We start from the raw sequence: 17,666 nt of genomic DNA on the forward strand, positions 1-17,666 counted from the left end.
TATCGATGGTCAAATTATCGATATTGATGTGATCCTATCATCTGTCATTCAGGATTCAGCATAGTTTCGTCTACTCTTACTAATGCTGTACTGAAACATTTTTTTTTATGTTATAGCGGGCAAACGAGCAGGAGGCTCACCTGATGGAAAGTGATTACCACCGCCCATGGACATCTGCAACACCAGGGGGGTTGCAGGTGAAAGCTGGTTCCACAGAGTGGTTGTGCGAGGCAGAAAATGTCTTAAAAATCGCGCCGTTGTGGATTTTCAGACATCTAGGTGGTGTAGGTGATATTTTGAATTTTGTTTACATTCGAAACCGGTGTCTACGTTTAATATAATTCTGTTTATTTATTTTTTATGGCATTGTTTGGTGGACGAGCATATGGGCCACCTGATGTTAAGTGGTCACCACCGGCCATAGACAAAGGCGCTGTAAGAAATATTAACCATTCCTTACATCACCTATGCGCCACCAACCTTGGGAACTAAGATGTTATGTCCCTTGTGCCTGTGATTACACTGGCTCACTCACCCTTCTAACCGGAACACAACAATACAGAGTACTGTTATTTGGCAGTAGAATATCTGATCTGTAAAATGATGATTCAAAAGTGAGAATTGTTTATTTGTTTTATTCCTGTGATTGGAATAGGCGATAAATACTATGTCAATGAATTGTAAGTCTGCTAAATCTATAAGGGCAAAATGTAAAGGTAAACTTGATTAGTTACACAGAACGTATGTAGGCATTGTATAATGGTGTTTTAGTCAGGTCAAAATAAAAATTGTTATCCGCGTAATAGCGTTACACTAATTTATTATTTTTCAAAAATATACCATCAGATCGGAAACAAATACCTCGGACCTAGAGTACATCATAAAGAAATTCAGCGGTTTTTTTGGTTTTATTATTATAAAATTTTAGGTTGACTTGGATTTTTTGAGATTGATGAGAGTGAATGGACAAAAATATTTATAGCGGTTATTAAAAAATAACCTAAAATATGTATGTCAAGTACAATTTATGTTACAGAAATGTAAACATCAAATAGGGCAAAGCCCTTTATACGGTTCGATTTAATACGCAGTCTGAACTTAAGTGTCACACGGTGACGCCGGGTGACGTCTGAGTAATTAGTAAGGCTATTATTACAAACAAACGATTAGTATTTTGGCGCGCAATTCACATTTATATTTAGTTATTGCGTACGTTGTAATGTCAAAAGCATATGATTTTATTGTCTTTGTTTTACGATTTACAGTCTTACGATTGGATATCTACTTTGAAACAAATTTAGTAAGATGACAGCTATATTTTTTTTTTCTGAGACCGATGAATAAATAGTTCACAGTGTAAATATTCACGCCTAATTTTTTGGATACAAAAGAAGTGGATGTTCCCCTATGGAGTATAAAAATAATTAATATTAATCTTCGTCTAATCGTCTAAATAAAACCCTTATATCTAATGCATCGTCTACATCATTTGAATCGAAAAATTCAACAGTCATCATCATATTTCAGTCAATTTAAACAAAACCTTTTGAATTATAGACCTAAACCTTCCTCGTGAATCACTCCGTCCGTTAGTGAAAACCGTATAAAACTCCGATTGGTAGTTTTTGAATTATGGCGTACAGACGCGACGGAAGGACTTCATGTAATACGCGGTGAAGATACGTCATATGACATACAGTTATTTTTTAATTTAAATTAAAATACAGTTTATAAATTATAATTTAGTTTCTCGCAAGTAATTAATAGTAATACAATAAACACGAAAATAAATGTCTGACTGTTTTCAAATGGCTTTCACGACTAAGCCAAGAAACTGATTTTGATGACATGGCTACTTTTTTTTTTAAATTAAATCCGCGAAGTAGGTTTCGGGACGAAGGTTTGTACTATGAAGTTTTATAAATGCATCTCGGATAAAACCGCGGGTTAAGCTAGTAAGTAATAAGTCCACATGTACAGATGAAGTTGGTTAAGAATAGACGCGATGCAGCTCCGAGTGTCGACGGACAGAGACATATTGGAGTCGAAATAAAACAACTTATTTTATTTTGTTATTAGTCTTTATTTAAATAAAAGTAGTTTTGATTTTTTATTATTATATTTTCCACAAATCATTATACATCTGTCATACTTTTCGTGGAATGTTAAATAGAAAAAAGGTTACCAATATAAGTTCAAGTTTGTTCGACGAAGACAAACAGTTCTTTTCAGAAGATATATCATGTTTCAAATATTTTTTATTTCTTTCTTTTCAGAACTATTCGTTGTTCCAAACGATGACGTCATAGATGTGGCATGCGCTTGGAATGGCTAAGGGCATAACGACTTTGAGCGTTCAAGTATTACGTAACGCAATTTTTGAAGATTTTTGACGCCCCCTCCTCCCCTTGTAACGTAACGTTTTTCTGTACCCACGTTTTTACCCAAAAGTCGAAAAATTTTATGTTATAGTTATTATCTTTGGTATAGTTTTAATTGACTTTGCGGTAATAATACTAAATTAAACAAGACATTTTTAATCTACAACACCTGCATATTTTGTTTATTTTTTTATAAATTTTTGGCTTTACTCGTAATTGTTTTCGTCCTTCATTCTCCTTTTAGCTTTTTTTTACTAATAAACTCATAAAATAAAATAACATTTTTATATTAACCTTTGGCAATGCAATTATAAACAGAAACCCAACTGAAATTAAACATTTTATTTACTCGAAATAAAATCGTATTCTTAACAAAATTAAAAAATAATTAATTATTAACCAAGTGTCTAAGTAAGTCAATAGAAACAATTCTCTGTCCACGGGTTTGGTAGCCACTGAGATTCTTGCATCACCGGCACCTGGAGTGCAGTCAAAGACGGTTCTGGAATTGTTAAGACACTTGCATCAACTTCGTCTTCGTCGAGCCAGTCAGCATCCTCAGACGATGTTTCATAACGACGCACAATGCAGAGAGGCTCGTTCGCCCTTCTGGCAGCAAGGCGCTGTGGCCGTACTCTAGTTTCACAATGGTCTGAGACAGTCTTGCCACGCACGTAACGACAGTGCATTTGAACACTCTTGTGAGATGTGAAATAGATCCCACAGCTTGGACATACTTTTTTCCTTAGGTCGGATTGTACAGATGGACAAAAGAAATCGTAAGGCATCTGCTTAAAACCTTTTAGAGGAGGTGACAGTGGCGACAACTTGGATGTTCCTTTGTCTAGCAAACTGGGTACTACGAGCTTGCGTGGCGTTTGAAATATTGGGCAAGGTGGCAGCATGAAAGTATCCACAAACACAGATTTCAATGCACTTTTCGGTGAACAACAGGATTCATCCACGCATATTATAACCAATATTACGATTCACCGACGTGAACGCTATACCACACCAGATTTGGTTCTGCTGGTTCCTGCATGCTATCTTCGGGTTGCCAATTTGGGAGTTTTGATTCCCAAAGCTTTTATTTAAAAAAAAATCAATCTTACGTAACGTGTTGTAAGAAAGACACCCACCCCGCCCCTGTAACGCATCGTAACGTTTTACGAGACACCCCCTCCCCCCAAATTGCGTCACGTAATACTTGAACGCCCCCCTTAATGCTACACTTTTAACAGCTGAATTCTTCCTAAGATCAGAGACGTTTGAAGTGTGGGTTCCCAATCGACCACATAGCTAAGTCAGGTCAGAATTTCAAAAAAAGGTCTAGGTCGTTATTTTGTATGTAGACTCACACTCTCACACAATTTAACAGATTAAATGACAAAATGTCATATATTGTTTAAATATTGAAGTCCATGTCATAGAAATAAGTATGTATTAAATTGATTAGAATCTTGTAGACGTATTAGTGAAATGATGGAGTTTTTTTCATTTTGCAGTCGCTTTTGATTCAGAGGTTTTGACCTCTTATATATTTTCTTTGGAAAATATATAAGAGGTCAAATATATATATATGATTTTTATTACTTATTTCAGATAATATAAGGTATTTGATAATTTGAAAATAAATACCTTATTATGAAGATCATTTTTAAAATTTTATAATATTAAAAATATATTATTTTTATTTAGTGTCCACTCCACACGTTCGATGTGCTTCCTAGTCAATGTAGACTGAATAAAATGCCACAGTGTCTGTCCGCTCGCTTACAAAACCAACGCGCTAACAGAAAAAAAGTTTAAAGTCAATTTATAAACGTTACCCTATAAAAAACCTCTTATAAAAAAAATAATACCATTATTTTTAAAACACATTCAACGTTCGATGACATTCTATTTTCAAAAATCAAAATATAACTTCATTGTTGTGAGTGCGTAACTATAGATATTGAAAATTATTTTCGACATGTGTTGAATAGTGTTGTCATTTTATAAAAAATCCTGTAAATAAAGGTAATTATTATTTAAGAATAAAATATATATTTATTCAGATTTTTTAAACGTCGAACAGTTTGTTCAAGGTCATTGATACCTTATTTAACATACTAATTACTCATAATAACATACAAATTTAACATTACAAGGGCATCCATATAAATCCTTCATATTTGCGTACTAACAATTGTAAATACTAAGATATTCATAGACAATATTTACGTTTATTAATTAACCGGATATTATAATAAAAAAAAGGATTGTAATAAAATATATTAACACTTCTATTTTTAAAAGGTTTAAAGCAATAGCGTGTTAAGACCTAATATTTGGAGATAATTCCAAAGCGGGTTACACTTATAAAATAATGTTGTTGAAATTAAACGCTGCAGGTTTCTTTAATACGTTTTCCGTCATAAGACGAATTGGTGAACAGATATTAAGGACAATTCAGTCGTGATTACTGCCTTGGTGGTTAAGATAAGAAGGTACGCGTTCTAACCACTTGGAAAATTTGGCTCTTTTAAAGATTTACATATAAGATGGCAACCAATTCTAATTGTGGTTCTATTACCGAACACCAATTTTACTACAATAGTTACTAAGCGTCATCGCGGAAATTATTATCATCGCGGACAAAAATAATAATAATACATTGTTGCCATTAACGCCCCTTAAGGAAAATGAGTAATTTTAACTAAACTAATCTTTAATCTTAGATTGAACTAATATGGTTTTAATTTAATCGGCGATAGGTACACACTTATCAGATATTCTACTGCCATACAGCAATACTGTTATTTTCCGGTTTGAAGGGTGAGCCAGTGTAACTACAAGCACAAGGGCCGTAATATCTTAGCTCCAATTGTTTGTAATGTAATCTTGATTGGAGGAATGATTAAATACTTCGTAAAGTACATCAGTTTTTCGATCCGCCTACCAATGGACAATAAACAAATTCTGAAGTAATACTTTTTTTTAGATTGTTTTGTCAACAGCACACCTAATCTCACGTAATTAAAAAATCAAATTCAAAATACTCTTTATTGTACACCAGTAAACAAAAAGAAGAATCACATTTAAGAAAGATGCGCATGAGGCGGCCTTATCGCTGAACAGCGATCTCTTCCAGGCAACCTTGGGGTAGAGGAAAGAAACAGATATAGGAAGAGGTAGGGGTGTACAAGGCAGATAATTAGTTGAGCTTATAACTACCTTAGTTAAATAAATTGGCTAATAAGACATTGCATACGGCACAGAGAAAGTTTTTGGGCAATACCATACGCATATATAATAGGATACCGGAAAATGTAATTAATTACTCAATAAATTAATCTTATTATTCGTTTAAAAATAACGCCTATATTTAGACTCGATTTTCATCACAGGACTGATTGTGAATAACAGCTTCGTAAATATGTTTATTTGAAAAGAGCAACTATGCGAGTTTCTTGCCGTTTCTTCTCGATGGTGGCTGCATTCCGAAACGGTGGTAGTGTTTAAGTATTGTCGATTCAAAAACGCTTCATTGAAAAGTTTACTTGAATAAAATAAATTTGATTTGATTTAATTATCTTATACTAGACTGAGTAAAATGATGCTAAATAACTTCACAACGTCTTTTAATTTAAAATATCAACCGAAAATATTGGTCGATTAGACGCTAATTTTCAAGAAGTTTTCTTTAACGCCTGAGCTTCCTCTTGCATTTTCTTATCCAATGTGTGCTCTACGTCTGTTTGTTACTACTTGTGCAATACAACATGGCGGCCTTGCACAAATCCAGTACATTGAATCCGACATAACATTCAAACTCGAGTCAAACGATTGCATTTTATTTTTTTTATTTTGTTCCCTATTGATAACCGTCATTGAATCTTCGTGATTATTAATAGATAATTAAAAATAATCGATACGTCAATCAAGTACTAAGTTTCTGATATAGTTATCAGTCGAATGAATTATTACAAAACGAAATTGACTTAACATTGATAAATGTATGTCAAATCGTCTCGTTCAAATTCTTTCTCCGTAACATATGAGCGTTGAATTGATGTATTGCCAATTGTAGCAGCTGCCGTAAGCGTGCTGACAGATCATCGACAAGAAAAATGTATTTTGTTGACGTCATGCGATATGCGTCTTGCTTAGGCTGACCATTCGTTACGCATTAGAGCGGGACGTCGATAAGTGCTGAGATGCGTCTATAAACGATTTTTTTTTTTATGCGCAGCGATGATTGAGAGCGTCGTAATAATAAACCTGTGTATGTTTGATGATGATTGCATTATGTGTATTGTTTATACACGAACTCGAAATAACAAGCTCTAAGAAGAAAAAATATCCTTCTTTGAATTCACAGTAACAGCCTGTTAATTTCCCACTGATGGGCTAAGGCCTCCTCTCCCTTTGAGGAGAAGATTTGGGGCATATTTCACCACGTTGATGGATACACATGTGGCAGAATATCGTTGAAATTAGACACATACAAATTTTCTCACTATGTTTTCCTTGCACCGAGCAAGAGATGAATTATAAACACAAATTAAACACAGAAAATTAAGTGGTGCTTGCCTAAGTGTGAGCCCGCAATCATCGTTTAAGATGCGAACGTTGAGATGGACCTCTCTTGGGATCTCGGCTCTTCTTTGAATTCATTTCACGGAACACCTGCTTTGTCATAATGGGATGTTTTTGATATTTTTTTTTAACTACGCACGTGGACGGGCATATGGGTAACCTGATGGCTAGTGGTCACCATTGACACATTAGCAGCGTAAGATATATTAACCATTCCTTACAATACCGATTTTCTACTAAGTTTGGGAACTAAGATTTTATGTCTTTTGTTTTGTGTTAATTCGAACAATAATACAGAGTATTGCTGGTTGATGGTAGATTATATGATGAGTAGGAGGCACCTATCCAAGCGTGTTTGCATAAAGCCTTATCACCAAGTAAAGAAGTTTTAAAAACATTGAGTCACGTAGTTTAAAATAGGACTGTCCCATTCAAAATGGAACGTGTGGTCAAGATAACTTTGTTACAAATAATTTACGCAGAGGTTGAGATTGTCAAGGACAAAACATTTTTGTAGCTACCTGTACCTGTGACTCTTCATTGAAGTATTTTTAATCTTTTGTCAAAATGTCAATAACATAATATTATTGTAAGCCAAGCATCTTGTTCGACAGCTCTCAGGTCGGAAGTGTTTATTTCCGAACCGGTGGTAGATTTTTGACTGTCAATAAGCAAGTTTAACACTTCCATATTGAATAAAGACTCATATTACTCCTATCACGAAAACTCATCTTGGAAAACTGGCTCCGATAGTGCGCATATGTGCTAAACATAATGAATTGACAAAAGTTATACATGGCATTGACATCTTTCATGATAGCTTCATTACTTTTAAAAAAAAGCTCATGGATTACTTCTTGTCAGCTAAATAGTGCGTTAAATTCCTTGTTTTTTGTTTTTCTTTTATAATATGTAGTTATTGTGTTTGTAAACGACGATAGCATAGGCCAATAATCTTTTTTAAAATTGTATAATATATTTTAGTTTCAACTTAATTTAAACTTTATTTTACATGTTGACACCATACACTGTGAATGTTATGTACACTTGTAATCGATGTACATATCAGAAGTTGATTTTCTTTTTTTGGATGTTGTGTAAACCATCAATTAATATGTATATTGTTCGTGTACTTATTAAATAAAAAAAAAATAAAAATAAAATAAAGACTTTGACATCCTCAGATGTCATATCTAAAAATGTTAGTACAGTAAAAAAAATATGAAACGGTCAAAGTTAATCGCTTTATTATTTGTAAGTGTTAATCCATGGTATATTTATCGACCATTGTCAACCATAGCTAAAATTTTTGATTTTATTTTTGTTGCCATTTCAAAAAAAAAATCTGAATAATAGTAATTTCCTTTTATAAAACTTATCTATCTGTCTGCCGTGATCGTTCCAACCGGATCATCCGGTGACATAGTGTTACGAAATGCTAAATTAAATAACATGCATTAATATGCAATTATCTCATCGTTGGCAGTGTGACGGTCCCGTGACATTTCCCCGCTGAGCTGAGCCACTTATTTATAATGGCACACAATTATACGAATCTGGGGCGATCGATCGCTTCCTGGTTCAATCGATATACGTAAGATCGGATGAAAATATTTCCTAAGCAACACAAGTCAGAAAATTCTGACATGAGTCGGCCTTAACCATCCCACCCACCAGGCACCCCTCGCTGGACATGAATTAGGCGCCCTTTTTAAGGTCAAGGACAGACCTTCGAAAAAAACATGGGTAGACCTTTTTCTGACTCGAACAAAATGCGTATTAAAGACCCAGCTTCAAGTAATCAGGAACATCATATAATATTTAATATAGTTTACAATATTTATTTTTCCAGTAATTATTACAATCATCCATTATCTTCTGTTTTTTAACGCAGATTAACAGTTCCCATGTCAAATACAAAAATATTTTTCTTATACTTTTATTTATAAAAATGTCAAACCAAAAAGTATTCATTACATTTACATAATTCTGTGATTGAATATAACTCAACAGCTAGAAGCTATACAACCTTTGATAATTATTTATAAATATCTTATATAAAATAATTTATAGGCTTATAGTATTGAGGGAATGTAGGACGGTGTAGGAGACACTCCAGATCTCGGCGCCTACCAAATTTGGCGACCTGGACCGTCGCTCGTCGACTGACGAACTGGATAGATACCACCTAGTTATCACTTTTCTTATACATCAGAGATTCTGTATTAATACAGATTGTATTAGTGCGTTTCAGTTTAAAGTCTGAGTGAGAGTCACATCTAACGTTCCTATGGTTGTTGGTACATTTACGTTACATTGGTGCTAAAATACCATACATCAGAACACTTATTATCTCGTCTAAACACCTCACTTCCATATGAATCAATACTTATTTTATAGTCCAAAGGCAAAGTACCTTTGCCTTAAAAAAAAAAGGTGAAGCTTATGTCTACATTATTCGCGCTGTGTTCATTCACCGACATTTATTGTAAACACAAAAATAAACGAATGAATATTTTTCGGTGTATGATTTGATTTTATTTCGCAATATTAATTTAAGATTCACGTGTTTGATGACTCTTTGATAGTCTATTTGGTTGTAAATATTTTATAATTGGATTTGGAATATAATAACACGGATCTCGTATCTAAGGTTGTCAATTGTTTATAGTATTTAATATAATACATATTTATTTAAAGATTTTACAGTGTTTATCGATTATTCTCTCTATTTTATAGAGCATAATAAATACACGCGGCTCAAGATTCTAGGATATATTTAATAAAAATGATACGCTTACAAAGTTTCGCATTAATAGCGGGTTACGCGGAATTTAGAGGAAAATAGAACTCCGCCTGGCAGTATGATATTTAAGGAACTGTTAGTTAGCTCGTGAACACGACGTTTTTGTACATAATTAAATTCATGACGATGAAAGTTTTAAAATAATTACGTCTTTACTAACCACAATCTATCATGATAAGTTTCTGCATGATATCAGTTTTTAATTTATATTAAAATAATAAATTTATAAAATGACAACATTAATTAATTTCGAAGCATACTATATATATGTAAATGAAAATCAGTGGTTAAAGTTTTCAGTATGGCTTTGTAAAAGTGTAAAAAAGAGGAAATAATTGCAACATTGTGTAACTGTCAAATAAGTGCTAAAAGAACTCGGATAGCTGTACCAGCAACTTGCAATGAGTGTTGTACGTTCGGATACTGACAGCGACACAGCTAGTTCTGAAGAAGACGTCGATTCCGGTATTGCTGAAGAGTTGGAGAAAAAGAAGGACATCGATTGCATGGATCTTTCAGAATTTTTTGGTTACTGGTAAGTTAATAAGCAATTGTTTTTAATATAGTGTACTGCGTTACACAACATAATGGGGGTGTCATGTTCTCACCTTGAAATTATATGTAGTTTACCTTTAAAATAATAATATAACTAAAAACAGTCTAGAAAAATCTTAAATGATTTGTTTAAAACTATCGATTTAGTACGAACATATACTTTGGAAACGCTTTAAGACATAGAAAATAAAAATTGAAGTAATTGCTTCATGGTTTTAAGTAATGTCAAATTTATAATATTCAATGTTTTAATATCAAGAACTAAATGATGCTAAATGATCTAAAATGTTTTTTAATATATGTACGGATCCTAATATGGTGCCAGGTTTTAAGCAAACTTGTCCCGTCTTGTCCGATCTGGTTACATTTTCGGCGAAACTACGACCGCTTTGAATTAAATTGTATTATTAAATTCGTTTAAAAAATACTTTTAAAATACCTTAAAATATTTTTATTAATTTGTCTAAGCTTTGAATTTGTACTCAAAATCAAATGTTATAATACCTCAGTAAATTTATAGCTATATACTATAGGAATCTATCTTTTCGTCATTCAGTGGAATAAGTAACTAATTGTTGCTTAATAGGAGAACTGTTTCTCGGTAATGAATAAGATAAATCTATCTGTACAAATAGGGTTGCCAGATCGCAAACCTATTAGCCGGACAGACAAGCCAGTTTGGCCGGACATTTGAGTAAAAAGACCGGACACCCTACATTATATGGTGTAATGTAAGCCAAGAAGCCAGTGTAACTACAGGCACAAGGGACATAACATCTTAGTTCCCATAGTTGGTGGCGCATTGGTGATGTAAGGAATGGTTAATATAACTGTAAGAAATACTATGGTGGTGGTCACTTACCATCAGGTAGCCCATATCATCGACCGCAAATCGCAAACCACATGACATATAAAAATATATATATGTTAAAAAAATTGTGTCTCAGTATTAATACGTATGATAAAAAAAATGTATATAAGATCAACCTTTTCTGATTATTTCCATAGAAATATAAATTAAATCGAATGGATCTCCTTTGCGAAATAAGTAAATAAAATGTAAAAACCTAACAAACCTAACAAATTCCAGAAAAGCCGGACACCCAATCAAAAAGCCTAACTTTGTCCGGCTTTATCTATACGCCCGGCAATCCTATGTACAAACGTCAAGTTTCAAAAATAAAACGTCCATTATTATCAAATATATTTTATGACATAATAACTTAAAAAAAATAGACGCATCGTATATTTCCAAAGTTCGTTTCGTCTGGTTTTTATATAAACAAAACACAAGTTTGGTCAAATAAAATATTTGTATAATATATACACACAATTATATTTAAATCAATTATACCTTAAACATGTCTTAAAAATAAATCTAAATGTTGTAAAAGACATTACAAAAACAAAAAATATACATGTGAATAACAAAAATTTAGGTCAGTACTTTGTTAATTTTGGAGCAGGATATAAAACTTATTGTTTTAAAAAAGTACCGCATGTAATTTAAGAATTTCTTACTGATACGTGTCGTACTCTCCAGTTGAACCCGTAGTAGTTTAATGATTATAATTAAATATGCTTGATGTATATAACATTCATTAATAACAAATTCGACAACATCATAAAAACGCAATCTGGAAAACAAATACGAATAAAATTACTTGAAATCAGCAAAAAAAACAGTAGAAACTTCAAACGCCACTTGAGTGAAAATTTTGGCCCAAACATTGGGGCGCTGTAAGAAATATTAACCATTCCTTACATCGCCAATATATCACCAACTTTTGGAATCAAAATTTTATGACCCTTGTGCCTGTACAATCACTGACTTCAAATCAAACACACCGATACTAATTACTAAATATTGCTGTTTGTCAGCAGAATATTTGACAAATCGGTAGTATCTACTACCTCATGTCATGTTATAGATGAAAGTCACGTAGAAAATGACATCGGTTTCAAATTTTGACGTTTCTTATATTAAATCATTTTAATTATTCAATAAAATAAAAAATATAAACAATTTGAACTTCAATTGCCATTATTTTTTACATATTATTAAAGTTTAAGCAAGCAGGCTTAGGAAAGGATGACTGAATTATATCTACCTTTTATAGAGGGGGTGGTTAAAGTTAGCAAACAAAAAACGACGTATCAAATGACTAATACAATAAAATAAATTAGCAACATTTGAAAATCAATCACCATGATATCATCGTTAGTGCAAAGTCCGTGTTAATTAAGCCAATAACAAAAAAATTAGTTTGATAATATCATGTAAAACGTATACATTAGAAAGAGACAGAGATAGAATAGATAGAGACGAAAAGATCGCTTGGAGTTTCTTGTGTGTGAGTGCACTCCACTGTAAGCCGAGTAAAAGAACTGCGTTCCAAAAAACTGTGTAGCATTTTATGTAAATATCATTATAATAAAATAGTTACCTTTTTTATTCTACTACATGAACTCCACCTCCGTAATCGTAATTGTTATCTACAACATGTACGCCATGGTCCACAACCTGCACTCCTGAATCGTAATCAACCACATGAACTCCTGAGCCGTGGTCCACAACCTGCACTCCTGAATCGTAATCCACTACATGAACTCCTGAATCGTGATCGACTACATGCACTCCTGAATCATGATCGACCACATGAACTCCTGAATCGTGATCTACTACGTGAACTCCTGAATCGTGATCTACAACTTGAACTCCTGAATCATGATCCACTACGTGTACTCCTGAACCATGGTTATAATCATAGTCCACGACATGTACTCCTGAGCCATGATCAACAACATGAACTCCGGAATCGTTGTCTACGACATAAACTCCTGAATTGGTGTTGTCAACAACGTAGACTCCTGAACTGTTGTCTGCTACATTAACTCCCTGAAAGGAAAAAAACACCATTTTTTAATTAATTTATTATTAAGTTTTGACTTCGTTGGAAATATAATTCAAAATCACAAAATTTATTTTTGGTATATTGGTAATACAAAAAGTCTATAAAACCTAGGCTAAACTAACTACTTTTTTGTCAGTTCAGTAGATCTCTATCTACTTTTGTAGTAATTGTAGGTTATTTTAGCGTTCCTCATTCCAATATGATCTGGCACTTTGATAAACAACTTTTCTAAAGTTTTAATGCTAGTATTTGTACAATCAGACACTACAAACCAACGATAACGATTGTAATTCATTATTTTCCCAAAAAACACAAAATATTTAAAGCTGTAAACGTCGAATAAGCGCCGACACGACCGTTATTTTTTATCAATATGACGTCATCAATATGACTGACAGCGTATTTGCGGGAATAATAAAGGTTTAAAATTTAATTTATTTTTATGGTATGCGTGTTTATTTTGCCGAAATATATACTTATTACTTGATATTTATCAAATTTTATAATTTATCTTTCACTACTGAAAGTACAGCGTCCGGGCCGGTTACGAACGTATCATAACCCGTCCGGACGCCCGGACGCTGGCGCCATTACCTGTCCAATGCTCGGCGCAGTGTTGAGTTAAGTAAGCGAAACTGGGTCGTATAAGTGTCGATCAGCAGATTCTTAGAAATGTATTTTTTTGGTATCGTTTTAAACCTTTTTTTGTATAATAGGTAGGCTTTACAAAAGGATTAACTGATAGTAACCAGTGCCCAACATTGAGAGCCGAGATTGCCCAGTTGTTAGAACAAGCACCACTTAATTTTCACGCGTTTAATTCATCTCGTGCTCATCGGTGAAGGAAAACATCGTGAGGAAACGTGCATATGTCTAATTTCAACGAAATACGTATAAACCAACCCGCATTGGAGCAGCGTGGTGGAATATGCTCCAAAAAAACCTTCTCCTCAAAGGGAGAGGAGCCCTAGCCCAGCAGTACGAAATTTACAGGCAGTTACTGTGTACCCAACATTGGTGCTGTAAGAAATATTAACCATTCCTTCCTTGAGAGCTAGATATTATGTCCCTTGTGCCTATGGTTACACTGGCTCACCCTTCAAACCGGAACACAACAATATAATGTATAACAGTAGAATATCTTATCAGTGGGTGGTAGCAACCCAGACGATCTTGCACAAAGCAAAGTATACACTAATCAAGTCTTTGTCATAACTAACATTTGGTATAAGGCATATTATTCGATACAAGATTATATTGATGTTAAAAAGCGTGGAGCTAATACTTGTTGACTTCCAGACCGGATGTATTACATACATATATAATTGTATTTAACTAACATGACTGTGTTTTTGTTAAATGTTGAAATAAATGAACTACTAAGTGTCTTGCCGGTTCTTCTCGTTAGAATCTGCATTAGGAATCGGTTGTAGCTTCACTTAATATAGTTTGTTAAATGATGACTCAACAGTTTACTTGAATAAAGTATATTTTGATTTATATTAATTGATATTTAAGTAATCATATATTACTTACCGGGTTCCACATGATGTCACTCTTCGATAGACGATCACTAACAAATGGGTTATCTTTATTTATCTAATGTCCGTTTCTTATTATCTATATTAGTTACGCCCTTTTTGAAGTAAGGACATACAGTGTTATCTGAAATAGATATTAACTTTGAAAACAAGATAAACTGGAAATGAAATCATTGATATGACTAAGGGCGGTGTTCGTTTTAAAGCTACGATCCAGACCTTGATTAAGCCGTTGCTTAAATACTGAAATTAAAAAAAAAAAACACGTGCATTTATAAATATAATTCTGTAGGCCTGGCTTTCTTATTTTTATTTTAATATATAGAGGTAACTATTACCTGAAATGAACGAATGTTACGAGGTCTGTGTTTTCCATAGGTTAAAAAAAATATGACACGTCAAGAATGATAAGGTTATTGACCGTGTCTGTCGGAACAGCAGATTCCAGTGCCGGATCTACCATATGGTTTTTTGGGCTTCGGCCCAGGGCCCCGTAGATTCAAGGGGACCAAGCTAAGTCAAGTCAAAGTCCAAAATAGACGATAATGCGGAAGAATCCATAACTTTATTAAATTAAACAGATCGAAAGGTTTGCAGCGCTGCGAGTCCTGCAAGTAATCAAACCCGTTCAATTAATTTAATTCAAGTCTACATTCAGATATGTCTTGGGTGGACACCTAAGTAGTGTTAGCCCAGGGCCCCCTAAACTTACGGTCTGGCCCTGGCAGATTCTGTAAGAATTCACATCGTATCTCATTCGTGAGAATTTGAATTAGAATGATACACCACTTTGATACGTGTATCATACAGAATAAATAAGTAATCACATTCTGTCATTTGACGCTGAAATTCGATGTGAGTTACGAGTTCGGGATCCCAGAAAACGTTCAAAAATAACAACATTAATGACTTCTTAGTTTATCGCCTCCAATCTGTTTCAAATAATGAAAATTTATTCATTGTTATTGTATTAAAACAGTAATTGTTAAAAAATGATACATAAAATCCCGCTGAGTTTCTTTCGACGTTTCGGGTCCGAGGTTTTTATATCCGGTGGTAGATTTTTGACCATCAATAAGCAAGTGATGCCCAATATTTATTTATTATTATTTGAACAACATTTGACAGCAAATAGATGCTATACCATTGGTTAGCGAGAGCTTTATTAATCTATGATATTCACTATGGATTTGCGAAAAATGGCGTATTGAACGTCTCGTGGCGACGAAACTGTTATCGGAATTTTGGAAGTTAAATTAAATTGGAAATAAGTAGTTAAGTGTAATAGTGTTGTATTATAAATAATGATATATTATTCATAAACTCTTAGTAGTGCACGATATAGCTGAGTTATTAGCAAATCGCATGAAAAACGTAAATCTAAAGTTTGTTTATCTTTTTTCCTAATTCCATTGGAATACGCTAAATAATAATTAATAGACATTGGCCCTGTTAAAATAAGTTTAAGCGAGTGCCAGTGTGTTTTTATGTACTTCATCTGAATAATAATTATTATTAATAATACAAAAACATCAAAAAAATACTATATTTATATATATATGTCGGAGAAGCATGATGCCGAACAGTTGGGTTCGGGGATTGATCCGACATTTGTAAGACTATGTGGGCGTGCAATGGAGATATTCACAAAATAAAACGTATTTAATATCGTCTAATCACTGTATTCATTGATTCAATAATCGTACACCACAATAATATCAAAGGATTACAATAGTTCATCTCGATTAAGAGCAAATGGGTTTGCAAGCAACCATCGCATTCGAGAAGCTTGTCAAAACATAACGACTCGCGTTGCCAAGACACTTACAACTCCATTCGGGGTGACCCGCTCTTAAAAGTAAATCAGCCATCAAACATTATTGCCAACTACTCGATTCATTAATTATCCAAATCAACAACTAAAGTAACCACGCTCCGATATACATAAATATACAGAAATTTACGTTGATTTTTTTCACATTAATGAGTTATCTATGAAATAGATTAAATATGCTGTCATCGGCTAAATACGAACATGTAAATGTTTAAAATCCACAATGACACAGACAGTGTGACCTTCAGTATGAACACTACTCAAAGTTTATTGTGAATTTAGGATTTACGAATTGATTTATTATCTACAATTATAATATCATCTTCTTTTTCGTGTTCGTTACCAGGGCCGGATCAACCATATGGCTTTTTGGGCTTCTGCCCAAGGCCCCGTGGATTCAAGGGGACCCAGCTAAGTCAAGTCAAAGTCAAAAATAGACGATAATGCGAAATAATCCATAACTTTATAGAATTAAACAGGTCGTATGGTTTCAAGTTTACGGTCAGATATGTCTTATGTGGGCCCCTAAGTAGTGTTAGCCCAGGAGCCTCTAAACTTCCGGTCCGGCCCTGTTCATAACTGAAGGTCGTGCTTGTCCTGAAATACTAGCTCTAATGAATACTAGACCGACTAGCTTCCTCCACACCAATCTATCCTCGGCTAATCTCAGAGCTGCCGGAATATTGAGTCCCGTTAGATTTTGAATCTGTTCGGACCAACAGTTAGGTAATCGACCGCGTGACCTTCGATTTTCCCTACTTCAACCAGTTTATCCAGACTATCTGGTTGTCTCCGGGCAATATGACCAAAACATCTTAGAACTCTTTATTAGCATATAGCGGATTGTCTGATGGTTGGTTATTTAAACTGTCCACGGTATACTATGCAGTGGTGATAATATCATCAATACATAGTATAAAAGTCGCTTCCCGCTGTGTGTCCCTGTGTATGCTTAGATCTTTAAAACTACGCAACGGATATTGTTGCGGTTTATTTTAATAGATAGTGATTCAAGGGGAACCTTAAAAACGTCTACAAAAAGTCCGCGATGGT

General features: G+C 33.8%; 2 protein-coding genes across 3 annotated transcripts in view; one reads left to right on the forward strand and one right to left on the reverse strand.

Annotated features, from left to right (window-relative positions):
- Positions 1 to 4,150: 4,150 nt before the first annotated feature.
- The window catches only part of LOC125074580 (myosin heavy chain, skeletal muscle-like), a 59,858-nt gene continuing 46,342 nt past the window's right edge, over positions 4,151 to 17,666 (forward strand). The window contains exons 1-2 of one of the 2 annotated variants that reach the window (XM_047685929.1): positions 4,151 to 4,400; positions 10,053 to 10,303. In XM_047685929.1, the coding sequence (XP_047541885.1) occupies positions 10,170 to 10,303 (134 nt within the window). In that variant the 5' untranslated portion in view covers positions 4,151 to 4,400; positions 10,053 to 10,169. The remainder of the gene's footprint in view (positions 4,401 to 10,052; positions 10,304 to 17,666) is intronic. The other variant, XM_047685930.1, reaches the window with a different exon arrangement.
- Positions 11,718 to 14,822, reverse strand: LOC125074654. The gene is made up of 3 exons (XM_047686032.1): positions 14,775 to 14,822; positions 12,771 to 13,222; positions 11,718 to 11,960 (listed from the first exon to the last, which is right to left on the reverse strand). The coding sequence occupies exons 1-2, from the start codon at positions 14,784 to 14,786 to the stop codon at positions 12,776 to 12,778; spliced, it is 459 nt and encodes a 152-aa protein (XP_047541988.1). The 5' UTR covers positions 14,787 to 14,822; the 3' UTR covers positions 11,718 to 11,960; positions 12,771 to 12,775.

The sequence above is a fragment of the Vanessa atalanta genome, chromosome 28 (genome assembly GCF_905147765.1).
Source record: "Vanessa atalanta chromosome 28, ilVanAtal1.2, whole genome shotgun sequence".
Classification (NCBI taxonomy): domain Eukaryota; kingdom Metazoa; phylum Arthropoda; class Insecta; order Lepidoptera; family Nymphalidae; genus Vanessa; species Vanessa atalanta.